This window comes from Pseudochaenichthys georgianus, chromosome 4, assembly GCF_902827115.2.
Source record: "Pseudochaenichthys georgianus chromosome 4, fPseGeo1.2, whole genome shotgun sequence".
NCBI lineage: Eukaryota > Metazoa > Chordata > Actinopteri > Perciformes > Channichthyidae > Pseudochaenichthys > Pseudochaenichthys georgianus.
Window position 1 is genome coordinate 43,689,533 of NC_047506.1, and position 16,057 is coordinate 43,705,589.

Genomic DNA, 16,057 nt, shown 5'->3' on the forward strand with positions numbered 1-16,057 from the left:
CTGGTAAGGAGAGGTATTGCCACTCACGCATGCGCAGTTCGTACGTGCTTCTTGGCCGTCGGCTGAAGTCTTTGCGGTGTGTTCCAGTGCGACACATGGCCAAGACGCAGAGACGCGAGGCGACACAACAGTCGGGTCCGTCTGTGTCAGTTCTTTGTCAGCTTGGTGTGTCCGGGCCTTAAGGGCTGACAACCATGCCTTAAGGGCTGACAACCATGCCTTAAGGGCTGACAACCATGCCTTAAGGGCTGACAACCATGTGACTCATGGCTCTAGAGCCATGTGACTCATGGCTCTAGAGCAGCGGTTTTCAAAGTGTGAGGCGCGCCTCCCTTGGGGTCTTCAGGGGAGGTGCGCCTCCCTGGGGGGGCTTCAGGGGAGGTGCGCCTCCCTGGGGGGGCTTCAGGGGAGGCGCAGCGTGAGAAAAAAAGAACGAGAAACAGTGAAATCTAGCTGGTTAATTTCAGCTAACTTTATGCGAGCGGCAAGAAGTGTGCGAAAAAGCACACGTCCGATCGTCAGTTCCTAAGGAAACGCATCTCGCCGCTTTCTGTACTGTTAGACGGGCGGGCGGGAAGTGCAGCACAGTGGCCGGGTCGGGAAGCAAAACTCGGTTCTGAGTAAGAACAAATTTTCTTTTACTGGACCTCTTTGAAATGCAATTGAATGCCCCTGCATTATAGCAACAACAACAATAATAATAATAATAGCAATAGCAATAATAATTGGGAGGGGGGCGCGGCTGTTCTTATGTTCTCTGAGGGGAGGCTCAACTTCCCACACTTTGAAAACCCCTGCTCTAGAGGAAAAGTATTTTTGCTACAATGAATATGTATAAGTCATGGCGACCCATGAACTAACCAGGGGCACGGCACCAGCACCAATAAGACCACCCTTAGAGCCACGTCTGTGGCTGAACACATAGACATCAGTCAGCTGAAACGAGGCATGCGTGTAATGTCATAACCTCACCCTGGCATAAAACACAGAGAACATCTCTGCTGATTAGAACCATTTGACACAGAAGACCAATTTCAGCACATTAAGGTCCCATGCCTTGGCCATCTCTACTGATCATAATTCCCTTGTTGAGGTCGACTAGAATACATTCACATTGTTCAATGTTCCACACTCACATTGGTTTCTCACAGCATCTCTGTATAGTCTGTGTATTCACTCTCTGTGAGCCCACTGTGCTCTGATTGGTCAGCTCGCCCACACTGTTCTGATGAGTCCACCACAGTTACAGCGGAACATCAGTGATTAGGTGTTACAATGGCGTTTGTTAGCAACCAGGAAATGACAGCAGTAAGGACAAACGGATGAGAATGCTGCGTGGGGTCTGGGGGCCGTGTTGAGGAGCGGACAGTGTGAGCTGGGTTACTGGTGTGGTTTCCGGTCCGCGAGACACAGCAAAACCCAGTCTGAGTGTGCTTACACGCAGCCTCGCTGCGACCTGCCGTCTCAGGCTGAGAAATTCGCGGAAACGTAATGGCTCCGCGGATTGGTCCATTTGGACCAATTGGTCCATGGGGTCGTCGTTACGTCACTTGGTTCCCGGAAGAAACAAATGGAAAAATAAGTATCTCCAACGAGGCGTTCTGGGGCAGCAGACAGGTCTTCTCTGTGTTAGAGTTGTACTCGCTACAGGGTGCACTTTGAGGGTTTGGACTCTGCAGACCGGTCACATGCAGAGAAAGCTACATAACACACGGGGACGGGCCAGAAAAGCATGTCATGGGACCTTTAAAGTCACGTCAGCTTTAGTCTCCTGTCCCCTCTCCCCCCTTTTAGTGTATTTCCTGTTGCTGCTTCTCAACTGCACATTGTCTCTGTCTCTCCCCCATGTCCTCTCAGGCGATCTCTCAGCAGGACCTGGTTTACATGGCCATCCAGATCGCATGTGGAATGAGTTACCTCTCTCGCAGGGAGGTCATACACAAAGACCTCGCTGCCAGGAACTGTGTGTAAGTGTCCCCGCCTGGCCCAGAGCTCAGCGCTTCCCTTCAGCTTTCAGGTGATTTGGATTGGAATGTAATTGCTAAAAATAAAGACGCCACTTTGTCTCTCTTCCCCCCCCACCCACAGCATTGACGACAACATGCAGGTGAAGATAACAGACAATGCCCTTGCCCGAGACCTGTTTCCCATGGATTACCACTGTCTGGGGGACAATGAGAACCGGCCGGTGCGCTGGATGGCCCTGGAGAGCCTGCTCAACAACGACTTCTCCAGTGCCAGTGATGTGGTGAGGCCTGACACACACACACACACACACACACACACACACACACACACACACACACACACACACACACACACACACACACACACACACACTTTACTGTGAGCACTTCATCTGTGGACAATAATAATGCATTGTATTCATATAGGCGCCTTCAAGGCTCTCATGGTCGCAGTACAAGATACAAAACACAGAGAAACACAAAACACCAGCAGATAAATAAAAACAAGACGATGGAGTATATCATCATTAAACCAGAGGATGTGTCATGTGATCCGGCTGGATATGCCATGAAGAGATACGTTTGGAGACTTGATTTAAAAATGGAGAGAGGGTCAATATTCCGGATGTCCGGTGGGAGGGAGCTCCGGGGGGGGTGCAGCGCGGCTCAAGGCTCTGGACCCCGTGGCGGTTAAACTGAAAGGTGGTGCAGTGAGGTGGAGGGAAGCCGTAGACCTGAGAGTGCGGGGGGGGTGTTGATGTGCAGGAGGTCAGAGGTACAGAGGAGTGAGGCTGTGGACAGACTTAGGGGTGAGGAGCAGCAGCCAGGATCTGACAGGCAGCCAGTGCAGCTGAAGAACAGGAGTGATGGTGGGGGGGGGGTTGTGGATGGACTTGAGAGGGAGACCAAAGAGAAGAGAGCTGCCATATGCAATGTGTTGAGGGACCAGGGTGTGAACACGGGTGGCAGAGCTCGGTGTGGGGGGGGGCGGAGGCGTCGGATGTCCCAAAAGGACATCACTGATGTGACCTGTGAAGGAAGTGTGCTGTTGAGGATGACACCCAGACTCTTAACTTGAGGCGAGGCTGAGGAGTTGTGGATGGAAATGGAGAAGCGGTCAGGAATGGGGCTCCAACGAGGAGCACCTCCGTGTGCCCTGTTGAGTGAGAGGCAGCTGCGTGTGACCGTGAGGACGTGGTGGTGCGGACTGACGCCCCGCTCTCCCGTCAGGACGTACGTGTGTGTGGACTCCTCTGCTTGCCTTGTCCTTCGCTGCCATGCAGTTCACGGGACACCGCTCCGGGTTGTGCGACAACTTGGTGATTTCATTCATTTGTGTTATTTTATTTTTGAATGTGTTGTGGTTCCCAGCCCTAGTTGTTACACATCTTCGTTGTTGTGTTGTGTCTCTGTGGGTGAGATATGTCACTTTTTAGTTGAGTTGCCCCGTTGTTATTTAGAGTTCCTTTGCTTGTCTTGAATGTGTTGGATGTTTCTTTGTGGTCACGTTGAAGTCCTTCCTGGTCGGGTGATCTCTCTCTGAGTGATGATTAATCATTCAGGTCAGGGGGGCACTGACAGTCTCCGCCCCTTAGCCGGTTCCTGATTGGTGCGTCCTGTAATCCTTTCCTGTTTGTTGAGGTGTTTTTAATAACTACATTTAGGGGAAATGATACGGGGGGGGGGTGTGCAGGAAATGGAACCAATTTCCATTCTTAGACGCTCGGTCAAGGTTTGGAGGGAAGGGAGTCAGCGTGGAGCACCATGTGACCTTCCTGTGTCACGGGAGCAGAACGGGCGTGGCACTGGGACCGGGAAGATACAGCAGCTGACAGACATGCCCCCCACCCCCCCCCCAGCGCCACATTCCTCTTATGGTCACACCCCTTCACAGTAGTTACCCCTCCCCCCCCCTCCCTACACTTACCATTAACAGACGCCTAGCATTACAACCCAGCTTTAGGGAAAGTCCAGACAAGTAGCTGGAACTGTGTAGCATCATGAGAGCATCTCTCACACACACACACACACACACACACACACACACACACACACACACACACACACACACACACACACACACACACACACACACACACACGCCTCATGCCAGTGTCAGGATGTTTAGGCCTGGTTGGAGTTGTTGGCAGTGGCACTGAGGGAACAGGGTGGGTACTGTACATCACGCTCTTCCTCTCAGGAGCCCCCCCACCGCTGTGCCCTCAATCACTCCCTTCACTTCCTTTAAAGGCTGCATGTAAGGTTATGACACACTAACACAACAGCAAGCTGCTCTTTAGTGATCATATCGTGTTCTGTTCATACCTCACTGCCAGGAGAGCAAGAGCTGCCCAGTCTCATTTGCCCTTAGCTACACTCCATACATTCCAAGTACCAAGTGCCGGGTCAAAGCCTGTTGTTGGTGACCTTGGCTGGAGGTCAGTAAAAGAGCCACACAGATGGACCTGCTTGTTTCCTCCTGGAGGTCAGCCGGCAGGGTCAGCACACCCTGCCGGACCCTCGCTGTCCCAAACACAACTGTTTACTGATCACTTCCTCACATTGTTCTGTGAAACACTTTTCTGTTTAAATGCAAGTTGGCTTTCCGCACGCTGGAGGAAATGTTGATTATATGTATGGGGTCTGATGTTGACACCAGATACAACAGCGTGTGTTGATCATGTTGCTAACCATCGTCATGCTGCCTCCCTGATGGCTTCCTCAGGATTGTAGCTGACATCCTCGTGGATTCATCTTCTCATTACAGACACATGCATTTCAGACACATTCGGTCTCTATGCTGTGAAATGTATTATCTCTTGGATGTACACACGGCATCTATTGCAGTCTGTCTGTCCTGGGAGAGGGATCCCTCCTCTGCTGCTCTCCCTGAGGTTTCTCCCATGTTCCCCTTAAACTGTGGGGTTTCTCTGGAAGTTTTTCCTTGTACGATGTGAGGGTCTAAGGACAGAGGGTCTAAGGACAGAGGGTCTGAGGACAGAGGGTCTAAGGACAGAGGGTCTAAGGACAGAGGGTGTCGTTTTTCTCATACTGATATTCTGAACAATCTGTGTTGTTGTATTTGCTGTAAAGTGTCTCGACTGTAGGCTATTTTTATTATATGTGCAGCACTTTGGCTCCACCAGACATCGTTTATAAATGTGCTATAAATAAAACTTGATTTGATTTGAGTACTGTTGTGTGTGTGTGTGTGTGTGTGTGTGTGTGTGTGTGTGTGTGTGTGTGTGTGTGTGTGTGTGTGTGTGTGTGTGTGTGTGTGTGTGTGTGTGTGTGTGTGTGTGTGTGTGTGTGTGTGTGTGTGTGTGTGTGTGTGTGTGTGTGTGTGTGTGTGTGTGTGTGTGTGTGTGTGTGTGTTCACAGTGGGCCTTTGGAGTGACTTTGTGGGAGCTGATGACTCTGGGTCAGACCCCCTACGTGGACATTGACCCTTTCGAGATGTCCGCCTACCTGAAGGACGGCTACAGAATAGCACAGCCCATCAACTGTCCAGATGAACTGTAGGTTGATTCACAGAGCACAAACACATGCACAAACACATGCACAAACACATGCACAAACACGTGCACAAACACGTGCACACTCGCATCTCCATTAACACAGTTTAAACCTGTTAAGCCCGAGCCTGTTTTTCAGCTCTCAGGCTTGAAAAGGACATGCCCAGAACAAATGACTATAACTTCACGTCTAAAAGGGTTACATTAATAATCTTTTCTCTCAAAGCAATGATAAACCTGTGAGTTGGATGTAGAACACTCAGAATCAATATAGACTTTTTTATTTTAAAGTAAATTCAGATTGAACACAGTAAAAAAAATGTAAATGATAGTGTCCGTCTAAAGAAAAAACATGACTTGGTGTATAGTGAAAACCACCCTTGAATGAAGGGATGGTAGACTAAAAGCTTTAGGAATACACACTATAACATATAATAAGTACCCTGTATCAAGAATGATGCAAAACAAGTGACATTTTACCTTTTTAGAGAGATTTAGCAGAAAAACCCACTTCTGGGGTCATTTGGGTGCATTTTCCATATCTCTTTTTAACCGTTAGAGCCAATAGAATCGAGGGGAAGTTCCTAAAATCCATCTAAACATTACCCATTGGTGAATGAGTGATGCGTAGCAAAAAAGGAAATGTAATTAAAAGAATCTGCCCTGTGCATAAACGAAACCTCAATCAGAGAGAGAGAGATATTATTTTACCAAAAACAATCATATCATGGAACATAGTATGAGTTACACCTACCTCGGTTTAACCACAACAGCATCGGGAAGTTTCAACATGGCAGAGAATGCACTCAAAGAAAAAGCCAGAAGAGCTCTAAATGCAATTAAGAGAACATTTTATAATGTCCAAATTCCAGTTAAAATCTGGCTCAAGCTCTTTGATGTGTGATCCAGCCCGTTGCGCTGTACGGTAGTGAAGCTCTACCCACTGGGACAAACATCCAGCAGAGTCTTTGCATGCAGAGTTCTGCAGATACATCTGACGTGTTCAGAGGAAACACCAGCACATGCCTGCAGAGCAGAATCAGGCAGATCCCACTGATCACTACCACTCAGAAGAGAGCACTAACATTCTGTAACCACCTTAGATCCAGCCCCCCAGACCCCCTCCACTCAAAGCCCTCCAGAGCCAAGAGCTGACCCAGAGAAGAGTCCCCTATGTCAGCTGGCTCTGAGGCTAGCTGCCCCCTCTCAGAGCCAAGAGCTTACCCCAGAAAAGAGTCCCCTATGTCAGCTGGCTCTGAGGCTAGCTGCCCCCTCTCAGAGCCAAGAGCTTACCCCAGAAAAGAGTCCCCTATGTCAGCTGGCTCTGAGGCTAGCTGCCCCCTCTCAGAGCCAAGAGCTTACCCCAGAAAAGAGTCCCCTATGGCAGCTGGTGCTGAGGCTAGCTGCCCCCTCTCAGAGCCAAGAGCTTACCCCAGAAAAGAGTCCCCTATGGCAGCTGGTGCTGAGGCTAGCTGCCCCCTCTCAGAGCCACTCTGACCAGTCTCTCAGCAGCACTGCTCTCCAAACACCAATCACAGTCACACGCATTATAGCACAATGTAAAGACAACTATTTACACATTGGGAAGACGGGACGAGAAGCCAAAGCAGATTAGAATGTTACCTGGCTCTGAACAGAGAGTACGAGCTGGCAGAATATCTCTCTACTGTCAGAGACAGAAAGCAGAGACAGATCCTAACCAGGTACAGGCTCCGTGACCACAGACTGGCAATCGAAACAGGAAGACTCAAAAGATCCTGGCAACCAGAAGAGAACAGAACGTGTGGTCACTGTACGACAGGTGAGACCGAGACAGAGATGCACTTCCTCCTGAAGTGCCAAACATTCAACGAAGTAAGGAGCGTTTACTGGAACAAGTTGAACTCTGTAATCCCAGGTTTCAAGGAGGTTGATGACCTCTCAAGACTGAGAGAGAGAGAGGGAGAGAGAGAGAGGGACTCTCAAGACTGAGAGTACTCCTAGGAGAAGGAGACAAGGCACATCTTGCTTCCCAATATGTATACACATGCCACAACCTGAGGGACAGTGAATGAGACACACACACACACACACACACACACACACACACACACACACACACACACACACACACACACACACACACACACACACACACACACACACACACACACACACACACACTGTATATATATATATATATATATATCATCAATAATATGTAAACATTTGAAATGTATGTTAATGGTGTTAATTATTTTGTATTGTGATGCTTTGGCAACATTGTTTAATTTAACTTCCATGCCAATAAAGCCCCTTTGAAGAGAGAGAGAGAGAGAGAGAGAGAGAGAGAGAGAGAGAGAGAGAGAGAGAGAGAGAGAGAGAGAGAGAGAGAGAGAGAGAGAGAGAGAGAGAGAGAGAGAGAGAGAGAGACTTTATCTATTTAAAGTAAAGTAAAGTAAGAAATCATTCCAATGTGTACTATAGGACAGTAGCAAAATGTAAATGGGGAGTGATTAGTAAAATATGCATAACTAAAAAGAAAGAATACTAACTAGGTAATAAACCAGTTTAAATGATTTGTTATTGGTTGTGATCATATTCTAAAGATGTTTAGATTATTGAAAAGTATACAGCTCCCTTTCATCTGAGTGTTGAGAGCTGTATCCATACATTCAGTGCACCAGATTGATGCATTTAACTTCAACATGTAAAAACAAATCTTCCCGGGGGTGCATGCCCCAGGACCCCCCTAGAGGAGGTGAGGTCCACCCCCAAATAAAGCAAGTTAAAATAATTTAATTGCATACATGTTCTTTTAGTAAACACTGCAAACGGCTCCCACAGAGCCAAACAGCACACAAAGATTAAAGGTCAGCACATCATAATGTTAACATGTGCTAAATATATACACTGCAAAATAAGAGGAGTAAAAGTAGCTCACGACTTGTTTTATTGTGAACGTTGCTCTCATCCTAAAAGAGGTTGGTGACACCTGTTCTAGTAGCTATCGTAGCAGCTAATATGGAATCTCCGTTATTGACATAAAAATGGAATGATGGATTATCAGAAATCATTTCAAAGGGACACAGACACATCGGATGGACCTCTGGATTAACCTTCAGCAGCGTTTTGATGCCATTGAACTCAACTTTTGATCAGAAACAGCAACAGGTCAGACCCATGGCTGTGTTTGCTCCGTACAGCTCCGCAGTGTGATGTCTGGTTTGGTTTCCCATGTCAGGAGTTCTGATCGCTCAGTGATGATACTTATATTTCTGGAATCTGTGGAATCTCAGTTTGCTAATTGATATGTTGTTTGTGCAGATCCGATAAGTAATATTTCGCTCAGGGCTAATTCAGAGCCTTTGTTATTACCCTTGTGTTTCGTTTAGCTAAACATTGTTAATATTGTCTGTTAGCTGAGTTTCTTCCCGTTAAGTGGGTATGACACATTCATAGTTTGTTAAATGTTAAGAAGCCCTCAGACGCTTAACTGGTTTCAACACGTCCCATCTCATCTACAGTAACTTCAAGGGGGGTGGGGGGGGGGGGGGTAATGGCAACATACAGATATTGTTTAGCATTCTAAACACTGACAGCCTCAACTTTTGGAATTCATTATTAACAGCTGTCAGGTTTAAAACACTTTCATCTAGTGTAGTGGAACTACCACAGGATTCATTGAGAGATTCAGTGCAGGATACATTAATTACTATTGGTACTAATGTTAATTATTAACTAATGTGCTTTTCTCCTGACTCGACAGCCTGTCAGTTTTAGTTTTTTACCAATAGTGTCAGTTCATTTCTGTGCTCCCGACATCACATCAGCTCTGTGCCCACTTTCTGTGTTTCAACGGGTTCAAAAGGATCCGTTGCACCCGCCAAGTCCCTGAACATTGTTCTGTATCCACAAAGACCTCTGGGAATGATCACCTGACCTCTGTTAGACGTAACTGAACACGGTTTCCTTCTAAATACAATGGATGTGAGGCCACGGCTTCCTTTTCCAAAATATTATAGTCGACAAGATAAAAAGCTTTAAGGGCCTGCCTTATTAACAGTGATTATATCTCACTCACTAATATCAGCGCCGCACAGGCAGCCCCTGCCTCGACTACTGTCGCTGTGTGTTCAGCGTGACAATGCTACGACTTTTACACAAGTCACCCTCTCTCCCACTGCATCCACACACACACACACACACACGCACGCACACACACACACACGCACGCACGCACGCACACACACACACATGTATTTAATCCCTTTAGTTACTTCACAGATCTGGATGAATGATGTGAAATATAACCAAGTGTTGAATCAGACTTTAGTTCCACCTGGAGTAAATCCACCAGCTACCCTGCAGTCTACAAAGTACTTCAGACTAGCTGCACCTTCACCAGCTTTGAGAACACTTTCTTGATGACCGGCAGTGTCAGTAATAGTAGGGGCTTGGACTGTGAGGCGTAGGGTCGCTGGTTCAAGTCCCCGACCTGACCTGAGTACTTTTCTCCCTTCTCATGTGTTGTGTGTCTTTTGTCCCCCCAGGTTTGCTGTGATGGCCTGCTGCTGGGCCCTGGATCCAGAGGAGAGGCCAAAGTTCCAGCAGCTGGTTCAGTGTCTCACAGAGTTCCACGCAGCGTTGGGCGCTTACGTGTAAAAACTTCAAACATACTTCTTTGTTTGTTTTTACCAAGAACAGCAACACTACAGGCTGGTGGACACTATTCATAAGGAATACATGAAATATAGAAATGTGCCTTACCAGGTGAAAGAGCCTGATGCTTTTATTTTGTACAGTTGTTTTTGGAGTTTTTATATAGTTGCATTTTTTTTTACAGCATAGCAAGGTAAATGGTTTCTTTGTTAAATATTGTTTGCTTTGAAAGCATCGAGAAGTGATGGCAATACAGTGCTCCACCTGCATTCCCGGACATTTAGGTGCCAGCGGACCCATTCTTTTATAGAACAATGTATGCCTCCAACGACCTGGTTTCAAAGACAGTATTTTCTACAGCTTTGTATTTTAGTGACCGTGTAGATGTGTTGTGGATAGACCTAAAGCTGTGTTGGTATGCTTTGGGGGGGCTTTGGTACGAGGAGCCTCTGTGGAGAGGAGTTCTTCCTGAAGGTACACGTTTCCTCCGGATCACACTAAAGACTTTTCCTCCTTGATCAAACGGATGGACGCTTCAGCTTTTCCTAAATCAGCATTGCAAAGCTACATTTATGACCTTGATTTATTTTTATAAATCAAAGTGAATTGTGGACACTATTATTATTTTATTGTCACCACCTTATTCCTCTTTTGTACATTTTCTTTCTATCTGAACCTCCAAACTATCTCAACGTGTCTATTTTATAAGCTTGACTGTTCTGCGTCAGAACAAAACAAAAACCTTCACAGGATTCTTTTGACTGATTTTATTTTCTAATAATCACTGTGAACACACAAACTGCCACCAGCTCGGTCTGATCTTACTCTTCCACCTTTAACATCTTTGTGATGTGTCTCTATGGTCACTGCATGTTGGATTAAGGTTTTAAACTGCTTCCCGATTTCATATCCACAAATTAAATGGGATTTTAAAATATAGAATGTCTACTTCATTTCACTTTTTCACATCAAAAGCCTGCAGTGTATTGGTACAGTTCGTGCTGATGAATTGAAGCAAAGCTCTTCTCTTTGTTTGAGTCACCTGACACCAAAGTCCTGTTTGTTCTGTAGCCGCACCTGAAGCCCAGTGTTTTGGTACAAGAAGGCAGAGATGGAGCACTCGAGTGCTGGACAGTGCGCGATTTCCGGGACTCGCGCACTGATTGATGCGACTCGGACTCGTGAATTATCGCGTACGCTGACTTGGACTCGGACTCGTGAATTTCCCCCCCACGATGACTCGGACTCGAGCTAATTTTCTCTGGAGTCTGATGTCCTCTATCCTGGCGTGTGCACCTGCGAGGCGAGTTCACGTACTGGGCCCCGCTATTCCAGTCTAAAGATGTCAAGAGACACACCCCGCATCGTGCTGTATGCAGACCCGGCGCCAGAACAAATCTAAAGGGAGGGCATATGACTTTCATGGGAGGGCACACAAAACCGTCATGTGGTGCGGGCCTGCGGCATAATATATATCAAACAGCAAGGCCAACAGCATCGCGTAAAGACGCACACTTATCGCACATACATACACAAATAAAGGGCAACATAGAAACCACTTTTGAAAGATTGTGTGTGTGGCAGCACAAACACTGGTAAATCACGAGCAAGGCACACTGGTTAAGGATGGCAGCTTCCTCATCGCTGCACTCGGAGAGAAATAGTAGAGACGGAGACGATGAGCTGTTCAGCCCGCCTTGGGCATGGTTTATGTTCCTTTGCACTGCACTCGGACATGCTGTGGAGTGAACCGAGTCACCTCTGAGAGGGAGTTGGTTGACAGCTAAAAAAGCTATAATATCAACGACAGCTGACACGTAATAACGTTCCGTGCCAGCTGATCTGTGTGCACCAAAGTACTAATTTCCTTATTTGTTTCCTCGCGTATCTGTCTCTCTCTCCACAAACTCTAACATGAAATGTGTTCTTTTGATGCGGCATGTCTTAGCAGTCCTTTATCAGTCTGTAATGTGTGTTTCCAGTCGCAAAAACCTTTGACAGTAAAAGCCGCATCAGATGAAGACGTATTTACTTTACTGTCTACAGGGGAAACAAAAGGCTGCGTCTGCTTTTAACGGATATTCAAGCCATGGACTGTTGTTGTACCATGCAGCGGCAAAAGTGCGCTTCTTTCCTGAAAACAATCTCCCTGGATAACGATCCAGTTTCACCTGGCTGGGTTTATTAACCCCGAGATCATCTGCGGCTGTTGGTCTTTGAGCGGTTGCTGGCCCAATAGTACCCGTTGATGTGCTGCAAGGTAGCATCTGTAGTGGAGGCACCGGCACGGAGCAGGAGGATGCTGGCGGGTGTGGTACAGGGTGTGGCAACGCAGGTGGTGATGGTAGGGGCACAAGGAGCTGTGCCTCGGAGGACAGCGTTGGTGGCGGCCGCCTTGTGACATAAGGCGTGCTGCTGCAACGGCAGGTGCAGGGTCGCCAGCAGCACCATCGGCTGCAGTTCTTTCATCGCTATTTCGTTTTAATAAATCCTTAGACCTTTTAAGCCAGTTTCTGATGTCCATTTTGTAATTCAAACAGAAATGGGAGTCTACAGAATGCACAATAAACAAATCCAGAATAGGCGGCAGTGTGACACTGCGATTGGTCAAACAGACACATGCATTTATTTTTAGTTACTATCTGACATCACATACATCGTAGCATAAAAGTTCACAGTTTATTTATAATTAAAAAAATAAAATATATATATTTTTTAATTTTTATAAATAATAAAAAACGTGTTTATTGGGGGAGGGCAGGAATGTCAAATGGGCCTGGCCCTCCCACGGCGCCGGGCATGGCTGTATGCTTTCACACATTCTGCTTCCACATTGGAAAAGAGCAACATGCTCGTTATGTGGAAACAATATAGAAGAGAAGGCTCCGTAACACATTACTCTAAGGATCGAGTTCAGACATATCTGCTGTCTTGAACACTATCATCAGAGTAACGTGATCTAATCAATAAATAAAGATTCAGCCGATAACACGAAAGCACATGGCTACTTAACATGCAGAATGTCATTTTGCATGCTAAGTAGCCATGTGCTTTCTGGGGCTAAATCTTTATTAGTAAATCGATGTAACCGGTAAAAGTTCCTTCAAAATAAGAGTCCCGATCTTATTACCATCAAAATAAAAGTGCACAATGAAAACTTTACCATAGGAAAATATTGGCATACAAATATAATCACTTCTCTAAAAGGTAACTCATTTTAAATATAGTTTATTTATAGATAATAATATTAATATTAGTAATAAACCTTTATATTTGTATAGCACCTATTACAAAATTGTAGCCAAACTGGCTTCACTGCAGTTCAATAGACAGATTAGTATAACATGACAGCAATGTAAAAGCAATGTAGAGGAGCAGCTACATTTCAACACATATATCCACGAAGATTAATACATTGTGACTACATTGTAATACTTGTGACTCAGACTTGACTTGGACTCTTCTTAGGTGACTCTGACTTGGACTCGGACTCGAACACAGGTAATGATGATAACTCGGACTCGACTCGGACACTCCTTGGGTGACTCAGACTTGGACTCGGACTCGACTACGACTCTCCCTTGGTGACTCCAACTCGAAGAGTGGTGACTCGAGAGTGACTTGGACTCGTGAATTGGTGACTTGACTACAACACTGCAAGAAGGTTTCTCTGTTCCTCCTGCAGAGCTCCAACACCTCCGTTTGATGGGAAAGGAGCCAAATGAGGGAAAGCTTAAACTGGTGATGCTGAAGTAGCTGAGTTACCAGATAAGCATCCATGTGTTTGCAATATGTATTTTTTTTCCTCAGTTTCAAGACGCTTTTGTTTTGCTTTTAGATTTATGCTGAAGTTGAGGTCACAGGAACACTGCACTTATTCATGATGTTGTAATGGAACGTTATGAAAACTCAAATGTTGTCCAGAATCCTTCAAATCCCCTGCTCTACAAGCCATTGTCCTTTCATGCAACAAATTATATTTGTGGAATGCATTTGCATCTGCTGCAAGACTTGGGGGGGGGGGGGATCAACCTTAAAGGGACAGACTAAGTGTTTTTGGAGTGGGGTTGTATGAGGTCTATGAAGGTAGATATGGTGCAAAATGTGAGAGCGTGTAAAACCTGATGTGAGCACTTGCAGGAAAAAAATCTGAGCTTGTGTGCATACCGTGTGTATTGACTGGAGTGATGTAGGATTACGAACGTGCATTCAGGAATGCATCAGCCTGCTGCCGCGGACGCAGGTGACGAAGTGGATGCTGGCAGTCGAACAGCGGAGGGAAAAGTGGATAAAGAAACAGGAAAGAAGGGTGATAATACTGAAATAAAGCACGGCCAAGGAAGGAGTGGAACAACTGAAACTATAAACAAGGAAGATAAGTGTGTTAAATGCGACACTGGGGAAAAAGTGCTTCTACAGTGCGAACGGTGTGACGAATGGTCTTGCTTCAAATGCCAGAACATACTGGCAGCCATGGGTAAGGCCATAAACAAATTTGCTTCATTACATTAGTACTGCCTATCGTGTGAACCTGCTGCAGTCCAAGCTGCTAGGTTAGCTACCAAGGAACTATTTAGCCAACTGTCGATAGACAAAACAGCCGAGGCGATTTCGAAAATAGTGTCCCAAAAAGTAGAATGTCTCCTGGCAGACGCAAAGCAGCAGATGCACATTTCAGTGAAGACCTGGGCAGAAATGACCAAAGTAAGTGAAACATCTGCACCATCACACTTTAGGAAAATAATTAAAGAAGCTAGAGATGAACAGCTGAAGGAAACAGATGATCGTGAATCCAGAGAGAACAACCTGATCATTTACCAAGCAGATGAAAGTACTGAAGAAACCCCGGTAGAGTTCTTTGACAGTCTTTGTGAAAACATTTTTGAAATAGGGAAACTTCAGACCAAACAGGTTATCAGACTAGGAACACAGGCTACCCAGGGCCCCAAACGGAACGGACCATTACAAATTGTACTCAACAACAGGGATGATAAAGAGAAAATATTCAAGAATGTGAGGAAACTAAAAAACTGTGAAAACAAGCATCAGAGAATAAGCATTTCAAATGACTACAACAAGGAAGATCGTGAACTCATCAGGAATAAAGTCGAGGAGGCCAAGGCAAAAACAGCAGCCGATGAGTCAAAAAACTACGTCTTCCGAGTTCGCGGTCCACCCTGGAACCTGTGACTAGTCAAACTAAGGAAGCAAGAATAGATCTCGAACCCATAACCCAATATAGAGAAAACGGACACCCAGCAACCACCAATAACAATGTAATATTGACAACTGAAAACCAATCTGAAATCAGTGACCAAGAAGTGAGTGAAAGCCTGTCAACCATAAATACAACCTCTGTGGATGACTCAGCCGACAACATTGTAGGGACCACAACCAACAGACATAATCAAAGGCGAACAATCTTGATCAACTGTGGTGGCGTAAAGGGCAAGACCCCCAACCTGCATGCTCTCATCGATGACACCAAACCAGATTGCATAATTGGGAATGAGACATGGCTAGATGAAACCATAAAGAATGGTGCAATATTCCCCAAACACTATACTATCTTTAGGAAGGATCGCAATATAAACGGAGGTGGAGTCTTCATCGGCATAAAGGAAGGCTTTACAGCAACAAGGATTGCAACCACAGACACAGAAATTGAAATCATGTGGGTCTCGGTCAAGGTTTCCCAAGCAAGCAAAACATTCTACATTGGTAGCTTCTATAGACCACCAAGTGATCATCACACCAAACTGGATGAGCTTCAGAAATCAATTTCTCTATTGCCTGGTAACGCATCAGAAAAAACTATAATTCTAGGTGGTGACTTCAATGCACCTGGTATAGATTGGGAAAATGAACAACCAGGGACAAACAACATAGCTCTAAACCAACATGTTTTAGACATAGTCAAAGAATACTCACTAA

The 16,057-nt window shown here is 45.9% G+C and overlaps 1 protein-coding gene across 1 annotated transcript in view; it reads left to right on the top strand.

Annotated features, from left to right (window-relative positions):
- ryk (receptor like tyrosine kinase) overlaps nt 1–11,065 on the top strand; it is a 116,278-nt gene extending 105,213 nt beyond the window's left edge. Inside the window, 4 exon segments of the mRNA XM_034081337.2 lie at nt 1,858–1,967; nt 2,089–2,248; nt 5,349–5,485; nt 10,015–11,065. Coding sequence (XP_033937228.1) covers nt 1,858–1,967; nt 2,089–2,248; nt 5,349–5,485; nt 10,015–10,126 — 519 coding nt within the window. The 3' untranslated portion in view covers nt 10,127–11,065.
- Nucleotides 11,066–16,057: the final 4,992 nt, after the last annotated feature.